General features: G+C 37.4%; 1 protein-coding gene across 1 annotated transcript in view; it reads right to left on the bottom strand.

Moving 5' to 3' along the window:
• Positions 1-318: 318 nt before the first annotated feature.
• LOC114479569 (uncharacterized) overlaps positions 319-25,523 on the bottom strand; it is a 45,718-nt gene continuing 20,513 nt past the window's right edge. The window contains exons 5-7 of the mRNA XM_028473314.1: positions 1,715-1,797; positions 1,562-1,648; positions 319-529 (exon numbers count right to left, since the gene is read on the bottom strand). Of these exons, the coding sequence (XP_028329115.1) occupies positions 319-529; positions 1,562-1,648; positions 1,715-1,797 (381 nt within the window). The remainder of the gene's footprint in view (positions 530-1,561; positions 1,649-1,714; positions 1,798-25,523) is intronic.

The raw sequence follows: 25,523 nt of genomic DNA, 5'->3' as shown, positions 1-25,523 counted from the left end.
TGAAGGTATAAATGTGGATTCCTTTACATGAGCCACATGTTTGTATCCAGAGAACTTTAATACAGACGTCAGCAGGTGTTTTAATGCAGATCAACCTTTCTGATACTAATGTGTGTCAGAGAAGAGTGTCAAGATTAATTAAAGTGTTCCTTGAGAAGCTGTGTTCAGGTGGGCGGAGCCAGGTGGAAACCCAGTGTTTCTGAGACAAAACCTGCCATTGAGCAGGTTCCATTCATGGAAAATGTTACCATGGTGACAGACTCAGAGTTTTTTTCTGGAATACCCCCCTGATGAAGACACAAAGAGAGGAGTGTGTACCTAGGTCAGAGTGTGTGTCTGCGTGTGTGTGTGTGTGTCGCCTGGCTGACGGTGAGCGACCAGCACACACTGGGTGTCCTGTAGACCCTGAGAGGACACAAACATGGAGAACCAGCTCTCTATCTCTCTGAGCTGACTGGGAACAGTGGGATTATAGACCAGGACCACCCCACAGGAGTCAGTGGTCAGAGCAGGCCAGCACGACTCAAACCTGGAGGAGAAAGTAGAACCCACGTTTACTCTGCTACAGCTCTCCCTAGTGGACACTAAAGAGTTAGAAACACTTCACTAACAACACATTATGAACATTGAAGAACAGTCATGTGGAGACAGGTCCATCTATGAGGGGGAATAAAGGGGAGAGATTTTTGGGGTCCATCCATAAAGTCAGCAAAATGATGGTCCATTGTTCTATGAATCTGTGATAACCTAATTTATTTATTTACCTGAATAATGTCCACTGTTATCTAGGGAGTTTACTGTTATTTAGCCCATAGTATAAAGTGATCTTAAAGATGGAAATCCTTGTTTTAATCTGAAATAAAATGGGTTAAAAGTGACTAAAAATGGTGGAAAAGGTGGTGAAATGAGATTTTAAAAACCACAAAAATTGGTTAAAAATTGCAAATTGTGGGTAATGGAATTTAAAAATGTAGAGGATAAAAGTGACAATAATGGGTCACCATATGTGACATTAGGTGGAAAAGTGGTGAAAGGGGTTTATAAGTGCTCAAAATGTGTTGTAAATGGGAAAAAACTGTGCAAAAAACTCATTGAAATGTGATGGAAAAGTGTCAGAAATTGGAGAATGTAGCAAAAACACATTAAAAGCAGCAAAAATATGGCAAGAAAAAGTGATGAAAATAGGTTAAATAATGGCAAGTTTGGAGTAGATGCAGAAAAAGGGTAAAAATAAGCAAAAATGGCTCAAATTGTTCAGAAAATATTCTTAGTTTCTTAAAGGCATCTGAGGACCCCCTCCCAGTGTCTCGTGACCGCAACGGGGGACCTAACCCCAAGGTTGAGAACCCCTGAGTAAAAGGCCTTAATCACATTCCACAGTGATGGAGTAGGATTAGAACCAGTGACCTTCTGATTGTGGACTATGTGGATCATGTGACTGAGGGCAGATCTGAATTATTATTATTTAGTGTGATTAATTATTTTAACACACACACACACACACACAGTGTGCATGTGTACATCATGTGTTCATGTCCAGCTGCTGTAAAGTGGTTCTTACTTGAAGTTTCCTGAACAGTCCCACAGTGTGACCTCACAGGGCTGATGGTCTGAGCTGCTCTCCAGATCACACTCAAACGACACCATCCTTCAAACACACACACATGATGATGAAGATGATGTCACACAGTAGTAAACACTCTGTGGTCACTACCTCACTCCCTGTGTGGGCCTGTATTCTCCTCCCAGCCTTTCTGTAGTGTCTGATAGGAAGTTAGCAAGAACCGTTTTCCCGCTCTGAAACAAAGACAGACAGAACATTTTATGGACAATTTAAGCCAATGTTTGCTTTATTCTACCCTTTTTCTGCAGCAACACCAAACTTTCCATATCTGTTCTTATTTTCATCACTTTTCCCTGCCCTATTTTTGCTTCTTTTAATGCATATTTGCTACATTACTTCCATTTCTGCCACTTTTCCATCAAATTTCAATGCCTTTGCTGCACATTTTTTACACTTTCAAGATATTTTCAGCACTTATAAACCTTTTACACCACTTTTACACCTAATTTCACATAGGGTGACCCATAATAATAATAAAAATTATAATGATAAAATTTTTTATTTAAAAGTGCTTTTCAAGAAACTCAAAGACACCATACAGGTTAAAACAACAATAGCAAATACAGTGATGAAAACAAAGAAATATAAATCAGAAAAAAGGAAAAGAAACATCAGAATTTTTTTTTTTTAAAACAGGCAGGAAACAGGCATGAATGAATGGATGTTAAATGTTATAAGTGTGAGACAGAGTGAAACAGGTGAGTTTTGAGGAGTGATTTGAAAGATGGAGGTCGGTGCAGTTATTTATGTGAGTTGGGATAAAGTTATTGTTTTTAACTTTTAACCTCTTTTCACCATATTTCATGATTATTTTTGCCAATTTAACCACCTTCACCATTTGTCATGGCCAATATTTACCAGTTTAAACTAATTGTTTCAATATTGAAACATTTTTACCACTTTTTCTGCCCATTTTTGACTGCTGTCATTTGAAACCAATTCCTGTGTTTTTTTAAATCCCATTTCACCACCTTTTCCCACCATTTTTGGTCACTTTGAACCCATTTTATTTGTGATTAAAACAAGAATTTCCATCTTTAAAATGACAATAAAAAAATAGGGATGTAACGCTTCACTCAACTCCCGATACGATTCGATTCACGATACTGGGTTCACGATACGATGCTCTCACGATTTATTTTACAAAATGGGACTGTAGACAAATTTTTTTTTTGGAAAAAAACTAGAAAATACTGTATTATTTTCCTTTTATATTTCATTGTCAAAAGAATCCCTTGATAAAGTATTCAAAACAATGCAATTTAACTAAAAATAAATCTTGAATGAAATAAATAAAGGAATAATACAAATGAAAATGAAGCCTATTAATTTAAATTCTGGTTCTATAATAAACAATGCAAAACTGCATAATAGTTCTTTTCCTTTTTAAAAGTGCAACTGAAAATGTATTTTGTGCCTTAACAATTGGACTTTAAAAAAAAAAAGTGATTACACTGATTTACATCATATTTGTTTGGACCAGCAGAGGGCGCTGGTAACACAGTGGTCGGTTGGCATGCAGAAATTCTTGCAGTGAAGAAGAGAAGCTTTTCAAGCAGACAGAGCTAATAGAAAAACGTGACTTTTACAGATATTCAAGTAATATTACAGATATTATTTCGGTGCTAAAGGGGCAATGAATCATTTATTAACATATTTAAGAGTAGAAGGCGGCCAGAAAGAAAGTATTAGCAGACTCCGCCCGCCGCCTACACTTGTGGTTAAAAAAAGTACTGCGATTCAATTTTCAGAAAATCGATATCAACCGTGATACCTATGAATCGATTTTTAACTGCCGTACGATTAATCGTTACATCCCTATAAAAAAACATTTGAAGATGGTTGAAGCTCATATTATTGTCATAGTTTTATTTCTGCCTGGATATGGATTAGTGGATTCATAACCTTGTCCCTCATTTTCTTCCAGCTGCTGTTGAGAAAGAGGCTCAGCCAGACCTTCCACAGACCGCTCAACCAGACCCCTCAAAGAGAGACCCCATTTCACCATCACCAGTAAGGACATAGTTCATAGATCAATCACACCAAGCCTATCAACATACATGTTTATACTAATACTCTAATCTTCTGAAGGCACCTCTTTCAGCTCCTGGTGGTGAAGTGACAGTTGCAGATTCAGAGCCAAGTGAAGGCACTGTGTCTCCTGCAACACAAGTTGCTCAATCTGAAGTAATACATTACAGTACAATACAATACAGTTTAATGTACCCACAGCTCTGGTTGGTTCATGAAGGATTTGTCTTTGTGAAAACACCAGGTGTCATTTGAGGGCTGGCATAAAATGTGGGAGTCTGACCTCCATGGGCTTCCCAGTGCAGACATCAAGTGACTGAAAGTGACTTTTTATCACTTATATTTATATAAAACCTTTAGATTGATTGTTACTTTAGCTCTTGATGAGTATTTACATACTCCATTTTCAATAGGCCGACTGTAAAAGTCACTGCAATCACGTGAAGAAGTATAAAAAATATCTAAGGGTGTGGTCATGATCTGTAATGATTATATTAAAATCAAGGTTAGCAGATGGCCCTAAAATTAGCTGAAAAGTGTTGAATATAAATGTCCAGTTACATGTATCTAATGTGAAAAAAATAATCATATAATAGTAATACTTGAAACAATATGTCTGCTTCATAAATGTCAGTTATCAGTTAATGTTATTACATGTTTTTTTTTTTTTTTTTTTTTTTTTAAATTGTTTATACATATCGATTAGCATTAGGGATAAAACAGTTATAGTATTTATTATTATCAAGTCTCTTTCACAATATGTTGTGATTGTATTGTTGGTTCCTTTTCTGTTAATATTTATGAATATTTTGTATAATATCAACTCTTATCTGAATCACCAATCATTTTGCCATCTTATGCTAATTGAAATGTAATCTAGTACAAAACAATAGGCTGGGATAATTGTTATGTCTGAATAGTACACAGTGTATTTTGCAAATGCAGGCATTTACTGAGAAACACTAGCAATCCCAGGAATCATTATGTAGCAGAAAAACCACCTTTGTTTAGAGAAAACTTGTATTTTAACTCATGTAGGCAGAATAAGTGGCATATTGAAAAATAAACAATAAAATAAATAAAGAACTAAAGATAAAACAAGGTTTTATTTAATGAATAATCACGATTTTTTTTTTTTAGTTGTTGGTCATTTTAGCACAAATATTTATTTATTTGGTATTTATTTACCAAACTGGACCACGCAAGCGCACCAAACTGGACCACGCGAGCATACCAAACTGGACCACACACACACATACACACACGCACGCGCGCGCACCAAACTGGACCCCACGTGCGCGCACCAAACAGGACCGCACGCGCGCACCAAACTGGACCGCGCGCGTGCACCAAACTGGACCACGCAAGCGCACCAAACTGGACCCCACGTGCGCGCACCAAACTGGACCGCGCGCGCGCACCAAACTGGACCGCGCGCGCGCACCAAACATGACTGCGCACGCGCACCAAAAATGACCGCGCACGCGCACCAAACATGACCGCGCGCGCGCACCAAACTGGACCGCGCGCGCGCACCAAACTGGACCACGCGAGCGCACCAAACTGGACCACACACACACACACACACACACGCGCGCACCAAACTGGACCCCACGTGCGCGCATCAAACAGGACCACACGCGCGCACCAAACTGAAACCCGGCCGCGCACCAAACTGGACCGCGCGCGCGCACCAAACTGAACCCCGCGCGGGCACCAAACTGGACCGCGCGCACCAAACTGGACCACGCGAGCGCACCAAACTGGACCCCACGTGCGCGCACCAAACTGAACCCCGCGCGCGCACCAAACTGGACCGCGCGCGGACCAAACTGGACCGCGCGCGCACCAAACTGGACCGCGCGCGCGCGCACCAAACTGGACCCCACGTGCGCGCACCAAACTGAACCGCGCGCGCACCAAACTGGACCGCGCGCGCGCGCACCAAACTGGACCCCACGTGCGCGCACCAAACTGGACCGCGCGCGCGCGCACCAAACTGGACCCCACGTGCGCGCACCAAACTGAACCCCGCGCGCACCAAACTGGACCGCGTGCGCGCATCAAACTGGACCCCACGTGCGCGCACCAAACTGGACCGCGCGCGCGCACCAAACCGAAACCCGCGCGTGCACCAAACCGAACCCCGCGCGTGCACCAAACTGAACCCCGCGCGCACCAAACTGGACCGCGTGCGCGCATCAAACTGGACCCCACGTGCGCGCACCAAACTGGACCGCGCGCGCGCACCAAACCGAAACCCGCGCGTGCACCAAACCGAACCCCGCGCGTGCACCAAACTGGATCAGAACATTTTCGCTCCCATGTCAAACTCAAGGCCCAGGAGCCAAATCTGACTCTTCAGAGCAACTGATTTGGCTCACATGGGAAAGAGAAAACATGTATCATTGTGTAAATGACCAAATAATTCAATTGTAAATTTGTTGTTGAAAGAACTCTAAATTCTTCTCAAATTCTTCCACAAAATCTCCCCAAATTAAATAAAAAAATAAAAAATAAATTCGTCAAAAAATCAATAAATCACTGGACATTTAAGTATCTGTCACTTTGTCTAATTTATAACTGGAAGTGCAAACTTGGGCACATTAATGTTGGAATTAAAGCTGCGGCCCACTTGTGATTGAACTGGTCCCCTTTTGGCCCCTGAACTAAAATGAGTTTGACACCCCTGTTGTAAAATTATATGTTTTGCCATTTCCATAGCTATGTTTGGGTACATATCATTGTAAAGGAATCCTAGAATCTGTCTTTGTGTTGAAAGAAAAATGTTTTAAAATAGAAAACTTGGTCAATAATTAATTGAAGGTTGAAATAAATTCAGTTTAACAACATGTTCGATTTTAAAGAACTAACTTTATACGAAAGAAACTCTGTATCTTTGCTTCCATGTGTGATTTGTCCTCGTTTGGAGAGTTTGTTTCAACGTTTCACAGTGAGTACAAATATGAAGTGTATACATTTTAATCTACTGTAAAAGACAGTGGGACGTTTTTAATTATGGACTGACGTTTGGCTCATTTTGACCCCTTTTGAAGCAACAAATATTTTTATTTGAAATCTCGTAGAAATGTTACAAACAACTGAAACCACATTAAAGGAACTCATTGATTTATTTCTGCAGACTTTTTGTGAAAGAGTAGTTTGAAATGACAGGCAATAAAAAGGTAGAAACTGCCATCTAGAGGATTTTATAAGGAACATCAAGCAGAGGTAAATCATCCAATAACACAAATCTACTGATAGATATGAGATAATAACACAATTATGTGACTATCAAAGCAAGATGTAAAACATGTATGAAGGCAAACATTTAGCACTGGAGTTTTATGAAATGTTTGAGTCATCCTGAAATCTGTTAATGAATATCTTTCACTATTTTTATCACTTATATTTATATAAAGCCTTTAGATTGATTGTTACTTTAGCTCTTGATGAGTATTTACATACTCCATTTTCAATAGGCCGACTGTAAAAGTCACTGCAATCACGTGAAGAAGTATAAAAAATATCAAAGGGTGTGGTCATGATCTGTAATGATTATATTAAAATCAAGGTTAGCAGATGGCCCTAAAATTAGCTGAAAAGTGTTGAATATAAATGTCCAGTTACATGTATCTAATGTGAAAAAAATAATCATATAATAGTAATACTTGAAACAAAATGTCTGCTTCATAAATGTCAGTTATCAGTTAATGTTATTACATGTTTTTTTTTAAAAATTTTTAAAAATTGTTTATACATATCGATTAGCATTAGGGATAAAACAGTTATAGTATTTATTATTATCAAGTCCCTTTCACAATATGTTGTGATTGTATTGTTGGTTCCTTTTCTGTTAATATTTATAAATATTTTGTATAATATCAACTCTTATCTGAATCAACAATCATTTTGCCATCTTATGCTAATTGAAATGTAATCTAGTACAAAACAATAGGCTGGGATAATTGTTATGTCTGAATAGTACACAGTGTATTTTGCAAATGCAGGCATTTACTGAGAAACACTAGCAATCCCAGGAATCATTATGTAGCAGAAAAACCACCTTTGTTTAGAGAAAACTTGTATTTTACCTCATATAGGCAGAATAAGTGGCATATTGAAAAATAAACAATAAAATAAATAAAGAACTAAAGATAAAACAAGGTTTTATTTAATGAATAATCACGATTTTTTTTTGTATTTGTTGGTCATTTTAGCACAAATATTTATTTATTTGGTATTTATTTACCAAACTGGACCACGCGAGCGCACCAAACTGGACCCCACGTGCGCGCACCAAACAGGACCGCGCGCGCGCACCAAACAGGACCGCGCGCGCGCACCAAACTGAAACCCACGTGCGCGCACCAAACTGGACCGCGTGCGCGCACCAAACTGGACCGCGCACGCGCACCAAACTGAACCCCGCGCACGCACTAAAATGGACCGCGCGCGCACCAAACTGAACCCCGCGCGCGCACCAAACTGGACCAGAACATTTTCGCTCCCATGTCAAACTCAATGATACATGTTTTCTCTTTCCCATGTGAGCCAAATCAGTTGCTCTGAAGAGCCAGATTTGGCTCCTGGGCCTTGAGTTTGACATGAGAGCGAAAATGTTCTGGTCCAGTTTGGTGCGCACGCGCGGTCCATTTTGGTGCGCGCGGGGTTCAGTTTGGTGCGCGCGCGCGGTCCAGTTAGGTGCGCGCGCGGGATTCAGTTTGGTGCGCGCGCGCGGTCCAGTTTGGTGCGCGCACGTGGGGTCCAGTTTGGTGCGCGCGCGGTCCATTTTAGTGCGCGCGTAATGTAATAACATTAACTGATAACTGACATTTATGAAGCAGACATATTGTTTCAAGTATTACTATTATATGATTATTTTTTCACATTAGATACATGTAACTGGACATTTATATTCAACACTTTTCAGCTAATTTTAGGGCCATCTGCTAACCTTGATTTTAATATAATCATTACAGATCATGACCACACCCTTAGATATTTTTTATACTTCTTCACGTGATTGCAGTGACTTTTACAGTCGGCCTTTTGAAAATGGAGTATGTAAATACTCATCAAGAGCTAAAGTAACAATCAATCTAAAGGCTTTATATAAATATAAGTGATAAAAATAGTGAAAGATATTCATTAACTGATTTCAGGATGACTCAAACATTTCATAAAACTCCAGTGCTAAATGCTTGCCTTCATACATGTTTTACATCTTGCTTTAATAGTCACATATTTGTGTTATTATCTCATATCTATCAGTAGATTTGTGTTATTGGATGATTTACCTCTGCTTGATGTTCCTTATAAAATCCTCTAGATGGCAGTTTCTACCTTTTTATTGCCTGTCATTTCAAACTACTCTTTCACAAAAAGTCTGCAGAAATAAATCAATGAGTTCCTTTAATGTGGTTTCAGTTGTTTGTAACATTTCTACGAGATTTCAAATAAAAATATTTGTTGCTTCTAAAGGGGTCAAAGTGAGCCAAACGTCAGTCCATAATTAAAAACGTCCCACTGTCTTTTACAGTAGATTAAAATGTATACACTTCATATTTGTACTCACTGTGAAACGTTGAAACAAACTCTCCAAACGAGGACAAATCACACATGGAAGCAAAGATATAGAGTTTCTTTCATATAAAGTTAGTTCTTTAAAATCGAACATGTTGTTAAACTGAATTTATTTCAACCTTTAATTAATTATTGACCAAGTTTTCTATTTTAAAACATTTTTCTTTCAACACATAGACAGATTCTAGGATTCCTTTACAATGATATGTACCCAAACATAGCTATGGAAATGGCAAAACATATAAATCTACAACAGGGGTGTCAAACTCATTTTAGTTCAGGGGCCAAAAGGGGACCAGTTCAATCACAAGTGGGCCGCAGCTTTAATTCCAACATTAATGTACCCAAGTTTGCACTTCCAGTTATAAATTAGACAAAGTGACAGATACTTAAATGTCCAGTGATTTATTTATTTTTTGACGAATTTTTATTTTATTTTTTTATTTAATTTGTGGAGATTTTGTGGAAGAATTTGAAAAGAATTTAGAGTTCTTTCAACAACAAATTTACAATTGAATTATTTGGTCATTTACACTATGATACATGTTTTCTCTTTCCCATGTGAGCCAAATCAGTTGCTCTGAAGAGCCAGATTTGGCTCCTGGGCCTTGAGTTTGACATGGGAGCGAAAATGTTCTGGTCCAGTTTGGTGCGCGCGGGGTTCAGTTTGGTGCGCGCACGTGGGGTCCAGTTTGGTGCGCGCGCGCGGTCCATTTTGGTTCGCGCGCGGGGTTCAGTTTGGTGCGCGCGCGCGGTCCAGTTTGGTGCGCGCACGTGGGGTCCAGTTTGGTGCGTGCAGTCCAGTTTGGTGCGCTCGCATGGTCCAGTTTGGTGCGCGCACGTGGGGTCCAGTATGGTGCGCTCGCATGGTCCAGTTTGGTGCGCGCGCGGGTTTCAGTTTGGTGCGCGCGTGTGGTCCAGTTTGGTGCGCTCGCGTGGTCCAGTTTGGTGCGCTTGCGTGGTCCAGTTTGGTAAATAAATACCAAATAAATAAATATTTGTGCTAAAATGACCAACAACTAAAAAAACAATCGTGATTATTCATTAAATAAAACCTTGTTTTATCTTTAGTTCTTTATTTATTTTATTGTTTATTTTTCAATATGCCACTTATTCTGCCTATATGAGTTAAAATACAAGTTTTCTCTAAACAAAGGTGGTTTTTCTGCTACATAATGATTCCTGGGATTGCTAGTGTTTCTCAGTAAATGCCTGCATTTGCAAAATACACTGTGTACTATTCAGACATAACAATTATCCCAGCCTATTGTTTTGTACTAGATTACATTTCAATTAGCATAAGATGGCAAAATGATTGGTGATTCAGATAAGAGTTGATATTATACAAAATATTCATAAATATTAACAGAAAAGGAACCAACAATACAATCACAACATATTGTGAAAGGGACTTGATAATAATAAATACTATAACTGTTTTATCCCTAATGCTAATCGATATGTATAAACAATTTTTAAAAAATTTAAAAAAAAACATGTAATAACATTAACTGATAACTGACATTTATGAAGCAGACATATTGTTTCAAGTATTACTATTATATGATTATTTTTTTCACATTAGTTACATGTAACTGGACATTTATATTCAACACTTTTCAGCTAATTTTAGGGCCATCTGCTAACCTTGATTTTAATATAATCATTACAGATCATGACCACACCCTTAGATATTTTTTATACTTCTTCACGTGATTGCAGTGACTTTTACAGTCGGCCTATTGAAAATGGAGTATGTAAATACTCATCAAGAGCTAAAGTAACAATCAATCTAAAGGCTTTATATAAATATAAGTGATAAAAATAGTGAAAGATATTCATTAACAGATTTCAGGATGACTCAAACATTTCATAAAACTCCAGCGCTAAATGCTTGTGTAACCCATGTGAACTAGAGGCCAACTTCCTGCCATGGTTTTATTGTGACACCTTTAAAGTCCCTGGCTCCTCCCCCTTCACTCTTGTTTGCTCCACTGAATGCTGTGATGGCTGCTCTCACTGTGGCGTCTGCATGGTCGGCTTACTGATGGAAAATCACCACTGAAACACAACCTTCATAAGAAATACCTGGATGAACATCTTCTCCTATAAACTAGATATCTCTCCACTCACCGGTGAGTCGTTTCACATTGTACTTCAATGTGTTTTATTAAGTATTTGGCGGATTTGTGGTGAACCAGACTCCATTGAAATTCCTGCAAAATTAAGCCACCATTAGCTGCGGAACACACAGGGTCAGTCTGACCATTTGCACTTTTATTTAAGTAATCCTTTTATTTTCTAATTTATAATCAAAGCCGAATCATTAAATAAATAGTATTATAATAAATTAATACTTTGCTTTTTGTAGTTTTGATTGATTTTGACCATTTCTGTTACTTTTTGAAAGAAATGCCCATTCGGCTATGTGGTCTTGAATAGGCTTTGATCTACTGAATGAGATGATTTATTTGAAGAATCTATTTAAAACATGCATATTTAATTTATGATATGACTTAGCTTTACAGCTAATGATGTTGATTTAAAAGTGCACTTTATTCCTTTTGATCTCTGAAAATATAGAATGAAGCTTCAATTTGATTTACCTTGATATGGATTTTTCTGCTATGATTTATAGCATTTATTTATAACTGTTTATTTAATTAACAATGACAAATTGTTTAAATGTGCTAAGGTGAATGTATTTTCTGTTTTAAAAAAATACTTAAGTTAATTCCTGTTTGACTGATTGTTGTTGGCCTTGTTTTATAGGTCAGGTTTTTATGTTTGTCCTGGATCACCTACCACTCTCGACCACTAGATGGCGAGCCACCACCCAACCACCACTGCATCGCGGTAGGAATATTTGATCTTTTTGTTTCCTCGGACACTCGGACCTAATACTTGGAATATACCCTGGGGACCTTTTCTGTTTTGTATTTTTTTTCCCCCAATGCGAAAGAACTTTGCGAAACCCTTCGCTTTTGAACTTGGCGAAATCAAACAAACTGAACTGAACTCACCAAAGGAAATGAACCTTGAACTGAACTTTGACTACAAGTTTTGAAAGAAGAAAATATTGTCTTTGTTTTGTAATTGTATTTTGGTTGTTTGTTTATTGCCTATACCTGATTATTAATAACTAAATAATATATATCAATATAAATTGACTCCAAATATCTTTAATATATATAATAGCTTTAATATACATATACTAAAACGAAATCCTTGTGTCTGTGTCCAATTATTCACACACCTTGGCTCTACAGCCGAACCTATTTCTGTTGACCTTTTTCGCAGTCAGTTCCTGAGCCCTCGTGTGTTATTGATTTGTTACACCTGTCATTTCAAACTACTCTTTCACAAAAAGTCTGCAGAAATAAATCAATGAGTTCCTTTAATGTGGTTTCAGTTGTTTGTAACATTTCTACGAGATTTCAAACAAAAATATTTGTTGCTTCTAAAGGGGTCAAAGTGAGCCAAACGTCAGTCCATAATTAAAAACGTCCCACTGTCTTTTACAGTAGATTAAAATGTATACACTTCATATTTGTACTCACTGTGAAACGTTGAAACAAACTCTCCAAACGAGGACAAATCACACATGGAAGCAAAGATACAGAGTTTCTTTCGTATAAAGTTAGTTCTTTAAATCGAACATGTTGTTAAACTGAATTTATTTCAACCTTTAATTAATTATTGACCAAGTTTTCTATTTTAAAACATTTTTCTTTCAACACATAGACAGATTCTAGGATTCCATTACAATGATATGTACCCAAACATAGCTATGGAAATGGCAAAACATATAAATCTACAACAGGGGTGTCAAACTCATTTTAGTTCAGGGGCCAAAAGGGGACCAGTTCAATCACAAGTGGGCCGCAGCTTTAATTCCAACATTAATGTGCCCAAGTTTGCACTTCCAGTTATAAATTAGACAAAGTGACAGATACTTAAATGTCCAGTGACTTATTTATTTTTTGACGAATTTTTATTTTATTTTTTTATTTAATTTGGGCAGATTTTGTGGAAGAATTTGAGAAGAATTTAGAGTTCTTTCAACAACAAATTTACAATTGAATTATTTGGTCATTTACACAATGATACATGTTTTCTCTTTCCCATGTGAGCCAAATCAGTTGTTCTGAAGAGCCAGATTTGGCTCCTGGGCCTTGAGTTTGACATGGGAGCGAAAATGTTCTGGTCCAGTTTGGTGCGCGCGCGGGGTTCAGTTTGGTGCGCGCGGGGTTCAGTTTGGTGCGCGCGGGGTTCAGTTTGGTGCGCGCGGGGTTCAGTTTGGTGTGCGCGCGGTCCAGTTTGGTGCGCGCGCGGGGTTCAGTTTGGTGCGCGCGGGGTTCAGTTTGGTGTGCGCGCGTGGTTCAGTTTGGTGCGCGCGCGTGGTCCAGTTTGGTGCGCACGCGCGGGGTTCAGTTTGGTGGCGCGCGCGGTTCCAGTTCGGTGCGCGCACGTGGGGTCCTGTTTAGTGCGCGCACGTGGGGTCCAGTTTGGTGCGCGCGTGCGCGTGTGTGTGTGTGGTCCAGTTTGGTGCGCTCGCGTGGTCAAGTTTGGTGCGCTTGCGTGGTCCAGTTTGGTAAATAAATACCAAATAAATAAATATTTGTGCTAAAATGACCAACAACTAAAAAAACAATCGTGATTATTCATTAAATAAAACCTTGTTTTATCTTTAGTTCTTTATTTATTTTATTGTTTATTTTTCAATATGCCACTTATTCTGCCTATATGAGTTAAAATACAAGTTTTCTCTAAACAAAGGTGGTTTTTCTGCTACATAATGATTCCTGGGATTGCTAGTGTTTCTCAGTAAATGCCTGCATTTGCAAAATACACTGTGTACTATTCAGACATAACAATTATCCCAGCCTATTGTTTTGTACTAGATTACATTTCAATTAGCATAAGATGGCAAAATGATTGGTGATTTAGATAAGAGTTGATATGATACAAAATATTTATAAATATTAACAGAAAAGGAACCAACAATACAATCACAACATATTGTGAAAGGGACTTGATAATAATAAATACTGTAACTGTTTTATCCCTAATGCTAATCGATGTGTATCAACAATTTTTAAAAAATTAAAAAAAAAAAAAACATGTAATAACATTAACTGATAACTGACATTTATGAAGCAGACATATTGTTTCAAGTATTACTATTATATGATTATTTTTTTCACATTAGATACATGTAACTGGACATTTATATTCAACACTTTTCACCTAATTTTAGGGCCATCTGCTAACCTTGATTTTAATATAATCATTGCAGATCATGACCACACCCTTAGATATTTTTTATACTTCTTCACGTGATTGCAGTGACTTTTACAGTCGGCCTATTGAAAATGGAGTATGTAAATACTCATCAAGAGCTAAAGTAACAATCAATCTAAAGGCTTTATATAAATATAAGTGATAAAAATAGTGAAAGATATTCATTAACAGATTTCAGGATGACTCAAACATTTCATAAAACTCCAGAGCTAAATGCTTGCCTTCATACATGTTTTACATCTTGCTTTGATAGTCACATAATTGTGTTATTATTTCATATCTATCAGTAGATTTGTGTTATTGGATGATTTACCTCTGCTTGATGTTCCTTATAAAATCCTCTAGATGGCAGTTTCTACCTTTTTATTGCCTGTCATTTCAAACTACTCTTTCACAAAAAGTCTGCAGAAATAAATCAATGAGTTCCTTTAATGTGGTTTCAGTTGTTTGTAACATTTCTACGAGATTCCAAACAAAAATATTTGTTGCTTCTAAAGGGGTCAAAGTGAGCCAAACGTCAGTCCATAATTAAAAACGTCCCACTGTCTTTTACAGTAGATTAAAATGTATACACTTCATATTTGTACTCACTGTGAAACGTTGAAACAAACTCTCCAAACGAGGACAAATCACACATGGAAGCAAAGATACAGAGTTTCTTTCGTATAAAGTTAGTTCTTTAAAATCGAACATGTTGTTAAACTGAATTTATTTCAACCTTTAATTAATTATTGACTAAGTTTTCTATTTTAAAACATTTTTCTTTCAACACAAAGACAGATTCTAGGATTCCTTTACAATGATATGTACCCAAACATAGCTATGGAAATGGCAAAACATATAATTCTACAACAGGGGTGTCAAACTCATTTTAGTTCAGGGGCCAAAAGGGGACCAGTTCAATCACAAGTGGGCCGCAGCTTTAATTCCAACATTAATGTGCCCAAGTATGCACTTCCAGTTATAAATTAGACAAAGTGACAGATACTTAAATGTCCAGTGATTTATTTATTTTTTGACGAATTTTTGTTTTATTTTATTTTTTAATTTGGGTGATTTTGTGGAAGAATTTGAGAAGAATTTAGAGTTCTTTCAACAACAAATTTACAATTGAATTATTTGGTCATTTACACAATGATACATGTTTTCTCTTTCCCATGTGAGCCAAATCAGTTGCTCTGAATAGCCAGATTTGGCTCGTGGGCCTTGAGTTTGACATGGGAGCGAAAATGTTCTGGTCCAGTTTGGTGCCCGCGCGGGATGCAGTTTGGTGCGCGCGCGGGGTTCAGTTTGGTGCACGCGCGCGGTCCATTTTAGTGCGCGCGCGGGGTTCAGTTTGGTGCGCGCGCGCGGTCCAGTTTGGTGCGCGCGCGCGCGGTCCAGTTTGGTGCGCTCGCGTGGTCAAGTTTGGTGCGCACGCGGTCCAGTTTGTTGCGCGCGCGGTCCAGTTTGGTGCGCGCGGGGTTCAGTGTGGTGCGCGCGCGCGGTCCAGTTTGGTGCGCGCACGTGGGGTCCAGTTTGGTGCGCGGGGTCCAGTTTGGTGCGCGCGCGAGGTTCAGTTTGGTGCGCGCGCGCGGTCCAGTTTGGTGCGTGCACGTGGGGTCCAGTTTGGTGTGCACGCGGTCCAGTTTCGTGCGCGCGCGGGGTTCAGTTTGGTGCGCGCACGTGGGGTCCAGTTTGGTGCGCGCGTGGTCCAGTTTGGTGCGCGCACGTGGGGTCCAGTTTGGTGCGCGCGTGTGTGTGTGGTCCAGTTTGGTGCGCTCGCGTGGTACAGTTTGGTGCGCTTGCGTGTTCCAGTTTGGTAAATAAATACCAAATAAATAAATATTTGTGCTAAAATGACCAACACATAAAAAAAAAAAAAAAATCGTGATTATTCATTAAATAAAACCTTGTTTTATCTTTAGTTCTTTATTTATTTTATTGTTTATTTTTCAATATGCCACTTATTCTGCCTACATGAGTTAAAATACAAGTTTTCTCCAAACAAAGGTGGTTTTTCTGCTACATAATGATTCCTGGGATTGCTAGTGTTTCTCAGTAAATGCCTGCATTTGCAAAATACACTGTGTACTATTCAGACATAACAATTATCCCAGCCTATTGTTTTTGTACTAGATTACATTTCAATTAGCATAAGATGGCAAAATGATTGGTGATTCAGATAAGAGTTGATATTATACAAAATATTCATAAATATTAACAGAAAAGGAACCAACAATACAATCACAACATATTGTGAAAGGGACTTGATAATAATAAATACTATAACTGTTTTTATCCCTAATGCTAATCGATATGTATAAACAATTTAAAAAAAAAAACAAAAAAAAAACATGTAATAACATTAACTGATAACTGACATTCATGAAGCAGACATATTGTTTCAAGTATTACTATTATATGATTATTTTTTTCACATTAGATACATGTAACTGGACATTTATATTCAACACTTTTCAGCTAATTTTAGGGCCATCTGCTAACCTTGATTTTAATATAATCATTACAGATCATGACCACACCCTTAGATATTTTTATACTTCTTCACGTGATTGCAGTGACTTTTACAGTCGGCCTATTGAAAATGGAGTATGTAAATACTCATCAAGAGCTAAAGTAACAATCAATCTAAAGGCTTTATATAAATATAAGTGATAAAAATAGTGAAAGATATTCATTAACAGATTTCAGGATGACTCAAACATTTCATAAAACTCCAGTGCTAAATGCTTGCCTTCATACATGTTTTACATCTTGCTTTGATAGTCACATAATTGTGTTATTATCTCATATCTATCAGTTAGATTTGTGTTATTGGATGATTTACCTCTGCTTGATGTTCCTTATAAAATCCTCTAGATGGCAGTTTCTACCTTTTTATTGCCTGTCATTTCAAACTACTCTTTCACAAAAGTCTGCAGAAATAAATCAATGAGTTCCTTTAATGTGGTTTCAGTTGTTTGTAACATTTCTACGAGATTTCAAATAAAAATATTTGTTGCTTCTTAAAGGGTCAAAGTGAGCCAAACGTTTATTACTGTTTATTAGTTTGTTTATTTCGGTCATTGTGAACATCCAGATCTTAGGTCATTCAAAGATTCCACACATTACACGACAGGAAAAAAAAATAAAATAAATAAAAATAAAAATAAATAAATAAATATGTATACATTAAGAATATCAACCGCTAAATGATGCCTGACCGAAAGGGGTTTAGGCTGAAGTCTAGACTTGTTTTGCCTAACCCCTTATACAACTGTAACACTACTGTATGTCCAAAGATGACATAATTATACAGTTTATCTCATACCAACAATGGTAACATGTAAGCACAAAACATAAACTTCAACGATCAAAATTATATTAAGCATCTCGATCAACTTCTTTTCTAATGTTTCATTCAAGTGTTCTATACTTCTCTAAAATATTTAACTTGTACATTTTCTTAAACGCATGAATAGTTTTGGAGCCCTTAAGTTGTATAGGTAGACCGTTCCACAGATCAACTCCTTTGACTGATAAACACCTCCTCTTAGTGTTACTCTTCGCCATGGGTTTTTGTAGCAGATCAGTTCCTCTGAGGTTATATCTTGATTCTCTAGTTTGAAACATCTTTTGTAAATAGTGAGGAAGCATGAGATTGTGAGCCTTGTACATCACAACTGCTGTGTAGACATCAACAAGATCATGCAATTTTAAGATATTTAATCTAATAAAAAGTGGATTTGTTGGAGCAAGGTATTCTGAATGGCTGATCACTCTAATTGCTTTCTTTTGTAATAAGAAGATGGGTTGTATATTAGTTTTATAGGTATTCCCCCATATTTCCACACAATAGCTAAGGTATGGAAGGATGAGGGAATTGTACAGTATATATAATGCATTTTGATTCACAGAGGTTTTTATTTTATACAGTATGGCAATAAGTTTGGAAATTTTTGTCTTTAGTGTATTTATGTGTGCTTTCCAATTTAACTTATTATCAATATTGATTCCCAAAAACTTTGTAACATACACCCTTTCAATTTCTACCTCCCCAATTTTGATTCGACATGGTTTGTTTACTTCCTTGTTTCCGAATATAATATATTTAGTTTTTTGCAGATTTATGGAAAGTTTATTTACATCAAACCAGTTTTTAAGTATCTTAAGTTCAGTTCCCACTGTGTTCAAAAGCAGCTCAAGATCTTTTCCCGAACAATACAAACTGGTATCATCGGCAAATAGAATACATTGTAATTTGTTGAGGACTTCGCTGATTTCATTAATGTACATAATAAATAGTTTAGGTCCCAAAACGGAGCCCTGAGGAACTCCGTGGGTTATTTTTGCCTCCATTGAGTTGATATTATCAATATGTACATACTGATTTCGGTCACTTAGATAACTTTTTAGCCAATCATGTGCTAAGCCCCTGACACCATACCTTTCTAATTTACTTAAAAGCAATGAATGGTCTATTGTGTCAAAGGCCTTGCTAAGGTCAATAAAGACTCCAACAGCATACTCTCTGTTCTCAATAGATGTTGATATCTTTTCTACTAGTTCCGTAACTGCCATTGAAGTGGACCTATTGGATCTAAAACCATACTGATGTTCACTTAACAGGTTATGCTTGTCTACAAAGCTATCAAGTCGTTTCACAAATAGCTTTTTCCAGTATTTTTGAAAACTGCGAGAGTATTGAGATCGTCTGTAATTGGTAAACTGTTGCTTTTCTCCACTTTAAAAATAGGTATTACTTTGGCAGTTTTCATTTTACTCGGAAAGATACCCATTGAGAAAGACTGATTACATATATACATGAAAGGAGTAACAATAAGATCAATGATATCTTTCACGAGGACCATATCTATATCAGATCCATCTGTTGATCTCTTAGTTTTGAAGGAATGTACAATTTCAATGATTTCGCTCTCACTAACACTTTTAATGAAAAGTGAGTTTAGATTATTTTTAATATTCATTTCTTTAAATTCATTGGCATTGCTTGGTAGCACAATTTCATTGGCTAACTTCGGCCCAACACTGACAAAAAAACTGTTAAATGCATTAGCAATTTCCTTTTTTTCACTGATGATTGAATTATTCATTGTGAAGTAATTTGGATATTCTTCCTTTTTTCTTCCATTCCTGATAATGCCATTCAATACCTTCCAGGTACCCTGGATATCACTCTTGTTCTGCTCCAGCAATTTGTGATAGTATGCTTTTTTATTGAATCTTATTATTTGAGTTAACTTATTTTGTACATTTTATATCTTTCTTCAGTTTGTTTAGTCCTTTGCTCTAAATGTACTCTATAGAGTTGTTGTTTTCTTTTACAAGCCTTAGCTATGCCCTTGGTTATCCATGGTTTATCCTGGCTGCTTTTGTTTTTAGTATAATATTTCTTACACGGACAGTGCTGGTCATACAATTGGATTAGGGTAAGTAGGAAGGCATTGTATGCCTTATCAGGGTCAGGAGTTGCATACACTTCTTCCCAAGTTTGGGCACATAAGTCCCCCTTGAGAGCAGCAATAGCTTCAGGTGTTCGATGTCTTACATATTTGAAATCATTTATTTTTGACAAATTTTTATTTTATTTTTTTATTTAATTTGGGGAGATTTTGTGGAAGAATTTGAGAAGAATTTAGAGTTCTTTCAACAACAAATTTACAATTGAATTATTTGGTCATTTACACAATGATACATGTTTTCTCTTTCCCATGTGAGCCAAATCAGTTGCTCTGAAGAGCTAGATTTTGCTCCTGGGCCTTGAGTTTGACATGGGAGCGAAAATGTTCTGGTCCAGTTTGGTGCGCGCGCTGGGTTCAGTTTGGTGCGCGCGTGGTCCAGTTTGGTGCGCACGCGCAGTTCATTTTGGTGCGCGCGCGGGGTTCAGTTTGGTGCGCGTGCGCGGTCCAGTTTGGTGCGCGCACGTGGGGTCCAGTTTGGTGCGCGCGGTTCAGTTTGGTGCGCGCGCGCGGTCCAGTTTGGTGCGTGCACGTGGGGTCCAGTTTGGTGCGCTCGCGTGGTCCAGTTTGGTGCGCACGCGGTCCAGTTTGGTGCTCGCGCGCGGTCCAGTTTGGTGCGCGCGCGGGGTTCAGTTTGGTGCGCGCTCGCGTGGTCCAGTTTGGTGCACGCGCGCGGTCCAGTTTGGTGCGCGCACGTGGGGTCCAGTTTGGTGCGCTCGCGTGGTCAAGTTTGGTGTGCGCGCGGTTCAGTTTGGTGCGCGCGCGGGGTTCAGTTTGGTGCGCGCGCGCGGTCCAGTTTGGTGCGCGCGGGGTCCAGTTTGGTGCGCGCGCGGGTTTCAGTTTAATGCGCGCACGTGGGGTCCAGTTTGGTGCGCTTGCGTGGTCCAGTTTGGTAAATAAATACCAAATAAATAAATATTTGTGCTAAAATGACCAACAACTAAAAAAAAAAATCGTGATTATTCATTAAATAAAACCTTGTTTTATCTTTAGTTCTTTATTTATTTTATTGTTTTTTTTTTCAATATGCCACTTATTCTGCCTATATGAGTTAAAATACAAGTTTTCTCTAAACAAAGGTGGTTTTTCTGCTACATAATGATTCCTGGGATTGCTAGTGTTTCTCAGTAAATGCCTGCATTTGCAAAATACACTGTGTACTATTCAGACATAACAATTATCCCAGCCTATTGTTTTGTACTAGATTACATTTCAATTAGCATAAGATGGCAAAATGATTGGTGATTCAGATAAGAGTTGATATTATACAAAATATTCATAAATATTAACAGAAAAGGAACCAACAATACAATCACAACATATTGTGAAAGGGACTTGATAATAATAAATACTATAACTGTTTTATCCCTAATGCTAATCGATATGTATAAACAATTTTTAAATTTTTTTTAAAAAAAACTTGTAATAACATTAACTGATAACTGACATTTATGAAGCAGACATATTGTTTCAAGTATTACTATTATATGATTATTTTTTCACATTAGATACATGTAACTGGACATTTATATTCAACACTTTTCAGCTAATTTTAGGGCCATCTGCTAACCTTGATTTTAATATAATCATTACAGATCATGACCACACCCTTAGATATTTTTATACTTCTTCACGTGATTGCAGTGACTTTTACAGTCGGCCTATTGAAAATGGAGTATGTAAATACTCATCAAGAGCTAAAGTAACAATCAATCTAAAGGCTTTATATAAATATAAGTGATAAAAATAGTGAAAGATATTCATTAACAGATTTCAGGATGACTCAAACATTTCATAAAACTCCAGTGCTAAATGCTTGCCTTCATACATGTTTTACATCTTGCTTTGATAGTCACATAATTGTGTTATTATCTCATATCTATCAGTAGATTTGTGTTATTGGATGATTTACCTCTGCTTGATGTTCCTTATAAAATCCTCTAGATGGCAGTTTCTACCTTTTTATTGCCTGTCATTTCAAACTACTCTTTCACAAAAAGTCTGCAGAAATAATCAATGAGTTCGTTTAATGTGGTTTCAGTTGTTTGTAACATTTCTACGAGATTTCAAACAAAAATATTTGTTGCTTCTAAAGGGGTCAAAGTGAGCCAAACGTCAGTCCATTATTAAAAACGTCCCACTGTCTTTTACAGTAGATTAAAATGTATACACTTCATATTGTACTCACTGTGAAACGTTGAAACAAACTCTCCAAACGAGGGACAAATCACACATGGAAGCAAAGATACAGAGTTTCTTTCGTATAAAGTTAGTTCTTTAAAATCGAACATGTTGTTAAACTGAATTTATTTCAACCTTTAATTAATTATTGACCAAGTTTCTATTTAAAACATTTTTCTTTCAACACATAGACAGATTCTAGGATTCCTTTACAATGATATGTACCCAAACATAGCTATGGAAATGGCAAAACATATAAATCTACAACAGGGGTGTCAAACTCATTTTAGTTCAGGGGCCAAAAGGGGACCAGTTCAATCACAAGTGGGCCGCAGCTTTAATTCCAACATTAATGTGCCCAAGTTTGCACTTCCAGTTATAAATTAGACAAAGTGACAGATACTTAAATGTCCAGTGATTTATTTATTTTTTTGACGAATTTTTTATTTTATTTTTTTATTTTAATTTGGGGAGATTTTGTGGAAGAATTTGAGAAGAATTTAGAGTTCTTTCAACAACAAATTTACATTGAATTATTTGGTCATTACACAATGATACATGTTTTTCCTTTCCCATGTGAGCCAAATCAGTTGCTCTGAAGAGTCAGATTTGGTTCCTGGGCCTTGAGTTTGACATGAGAGTGAAAATGTTCTGGTCCAGTTTGGTGCACGCGCGGGGTTCAGTTTGGGTGCGCGCGCGTGTCCAGTTTGGTGCGCACGCGCGGTCCATTTGGTGCGCGCGCGGTCCCAGTTCGGTGCGCGCGCGGGGTTCAGTTTGGGTGCGCGCGCGGGGGTTCAGTTTGGTGCGTGCGCGCGGTCCAGTTTGGTGCGCGCACGTGGAGTCCAGTTTGGTGGCGCGGGGGGTTCAGTTTGGTGCGCGCGCGGGGGTTCAGTTTGGTGCGTGCGCGAGGTCCAGTTTGGTGCGCGCGCGCGGTCCAGTTTGGTGCGCGCACGTGGGGTCCAGTATGGTGCGCTCGCGTGGTCCAGTTTGGTGCGCGCGTGCGGTCCTGTTTGGTGCGCGCACGTGGGGTCCAGTTTGGTGCGCTTGCGTGGTCCAGTTTGGTAAATAAATACCAAATAAATAAATATTTGTGCTAAAATGACCAACAACTAAAAAAAAAAATCGTGATATTCATTAAATAAAACCTTGTTTTATCTTTAGTCTTTATTTATTTTATTGTTTATTTTTCAATATGCCACTTATTCTGCCTATATGAGTTAAAATACAAGTTTCTCTAAACAAAGGTGTTTTTCTGCTACATAATGATTCCTGGGATTGCTAGTGTTTCTCAGTAAATGCCTGCATTTGCAAAATACACTGTGTACTATTCAGACATAACAATTATCCCAGCCTATTGTTTTGTACTAGATTACATTTCAATTAGCATAAGATGGCAAAATGATTGGTGATTCAGATAAGAGTTGATATTATACAAAATATTTATAAATATTAACAAAAAAGGAACCAACAATACAATCACAACATATTGTGAAAGGGACTTGATAATAATAAATACTATAACTGTTTTATCCCTAATGCTAATCGATATGTATAAACAATTTTTAAAAAATTTAAAAAAAAAAACTTGTAATAACATTAACTGATAACTGACATTTATGAAGCAGACATATTGTTTCAAGTATTACTATTATATGATTATTTTTTTCACATTAGTTACATGTAACTGGACATTTATATCAACCCTTTTCAGCTAATTTTAGGGCCATCTGCTAACCTTGATTTTAATATAATCATTACAGATCATGACCACACCCTTAGATATTTTTTATACTTCTTCACGTGATTGCAGTGACTTTTACAGTCGGCCTATTGAAAATGGAGTATGTAAATACTCATCAAGAGCTAAAGGAACAATCAATACTAAAGGCTTATATAAATATAGTGATAAAAATAGTGAAGATATTCATTAACAGATTTCAGGATGACTCAAACATTTCATAAAAACTCCAGTGCTAAATGCTTGTGTAACCCATGTGAACTAGAGGCCAACTTCCTGCATGGTTTTATTGTGACGAGCCCGCCCTACACCTTTAAAGTCCCTGGCTCCTCCCCCTTCACTCTTGTTTGCTCCACTGAATGCTGTGATGGCTGCTCTCACTGTGGCGTCTGCATGGTCGGCCTTACTGATGGAAATCACCACTGAAACACAACCTTCATAAGAAATACCTGGATGAACATCTTCTCCTATAAACTAGATATCTCTCCACTCACCGGTGAGTCGTTTCACATTGTACTTCAATGTGTTTTATTAAGTATTTGGCGGATTTGTGGTGAACCAGACTCCATTGAAATTCCTGCAAAATTAAGCCACCATTAGCTGCGGAACACACAGGGTCAGTCTGACCATTTGCACTTTTATTTAAGTAATCCTTTTATTTCTAATTTATAATCAAAGCCGAATCATTAAATAAATAGTATTATAATAAATTAATACTTTGCTTTTGTAGTTTTGATTGATTTGACCATTCTGTTACTTTTTGAAAGAAATGCCCATTCGGCTATGTGGTCTTGAATAGGCTTTGATCTACTGAATGAGATGATTTATTTGAAGAATCTATTTAAAACATGCATATTAATTTATGATATGACTTAGCTTAACAGCTAATGATGTTGATTTAAAAGTGCACTTTATTCCTTTTGATCTCTGAAAATATAGAATGAAGCTTCAATTTGATTTACCTTGATATGGATTTTTTCTGCTATGATTTATAGCAATTTTATTTATAACTGTTTATTTAATTAACAATGACAAATTGTTTAAATGTGCTAAGGTGAATGTATTTTCTGTTTTAAAAAAATACTTAAGTTAATTCCTGTTGACTGATGGTTGTTGGCCTTGTTTTATAGGTCAGGTTTTTATGTTTGTCCTGGATCACCTACCACTCTCGACCACTAGATGGCGAGCCACCACCCAACCACCACTGCATCGCGGTAGGAATATTTGATCTTTTTGTTTCCTCGGACACTCGGACCTAATACTTGGAATATACCCTGGGGACCTTTTCTGTTTTGTATTTTTTTTTCCCCCAATGCGAAAGAACTTTGCGAAACCCTTCGCTTTTGAACTTGGCGAAATCAAACAAACTGAACTGAACTCACCAAAGGAAATGAACCTTGAACTGAACTTTGACTACAAGTTTTGAAAGAAGAAAATATTGTCTTTGTTTTGTAATTGTATTTTGGTTGTTTGTTTATTGCCTATACCTGATTATTAATAACTAAATAATATATATCAATATAAATTGACTCCAAATATCTTTAATATATATAATAGCTTTAATATACATATACTAAAACGAAATCCTTGTGTCTGT

The sequence above is a fragment of the Gouania willdenowi genome, chromosome 17 (genome assembly GCF_900634775.1).
Source record: "Gouania willdenowi chromosome 17, fGouWil2.1, whole genome shotgun sequence".
Classification (NCBI taxonomy): domain Eukaryota; kingdom Metazoa; phylum Chordata; class Actinopteri; order Blenniiformes; family Gobiesocidae; genus Gouania; species Gouania willdenowi.
The sequence above is the reverse complement of the archived record's forward strand: the minus strand, read 5'-3'. Positions and strand labels throughout refer to the sequence as shown.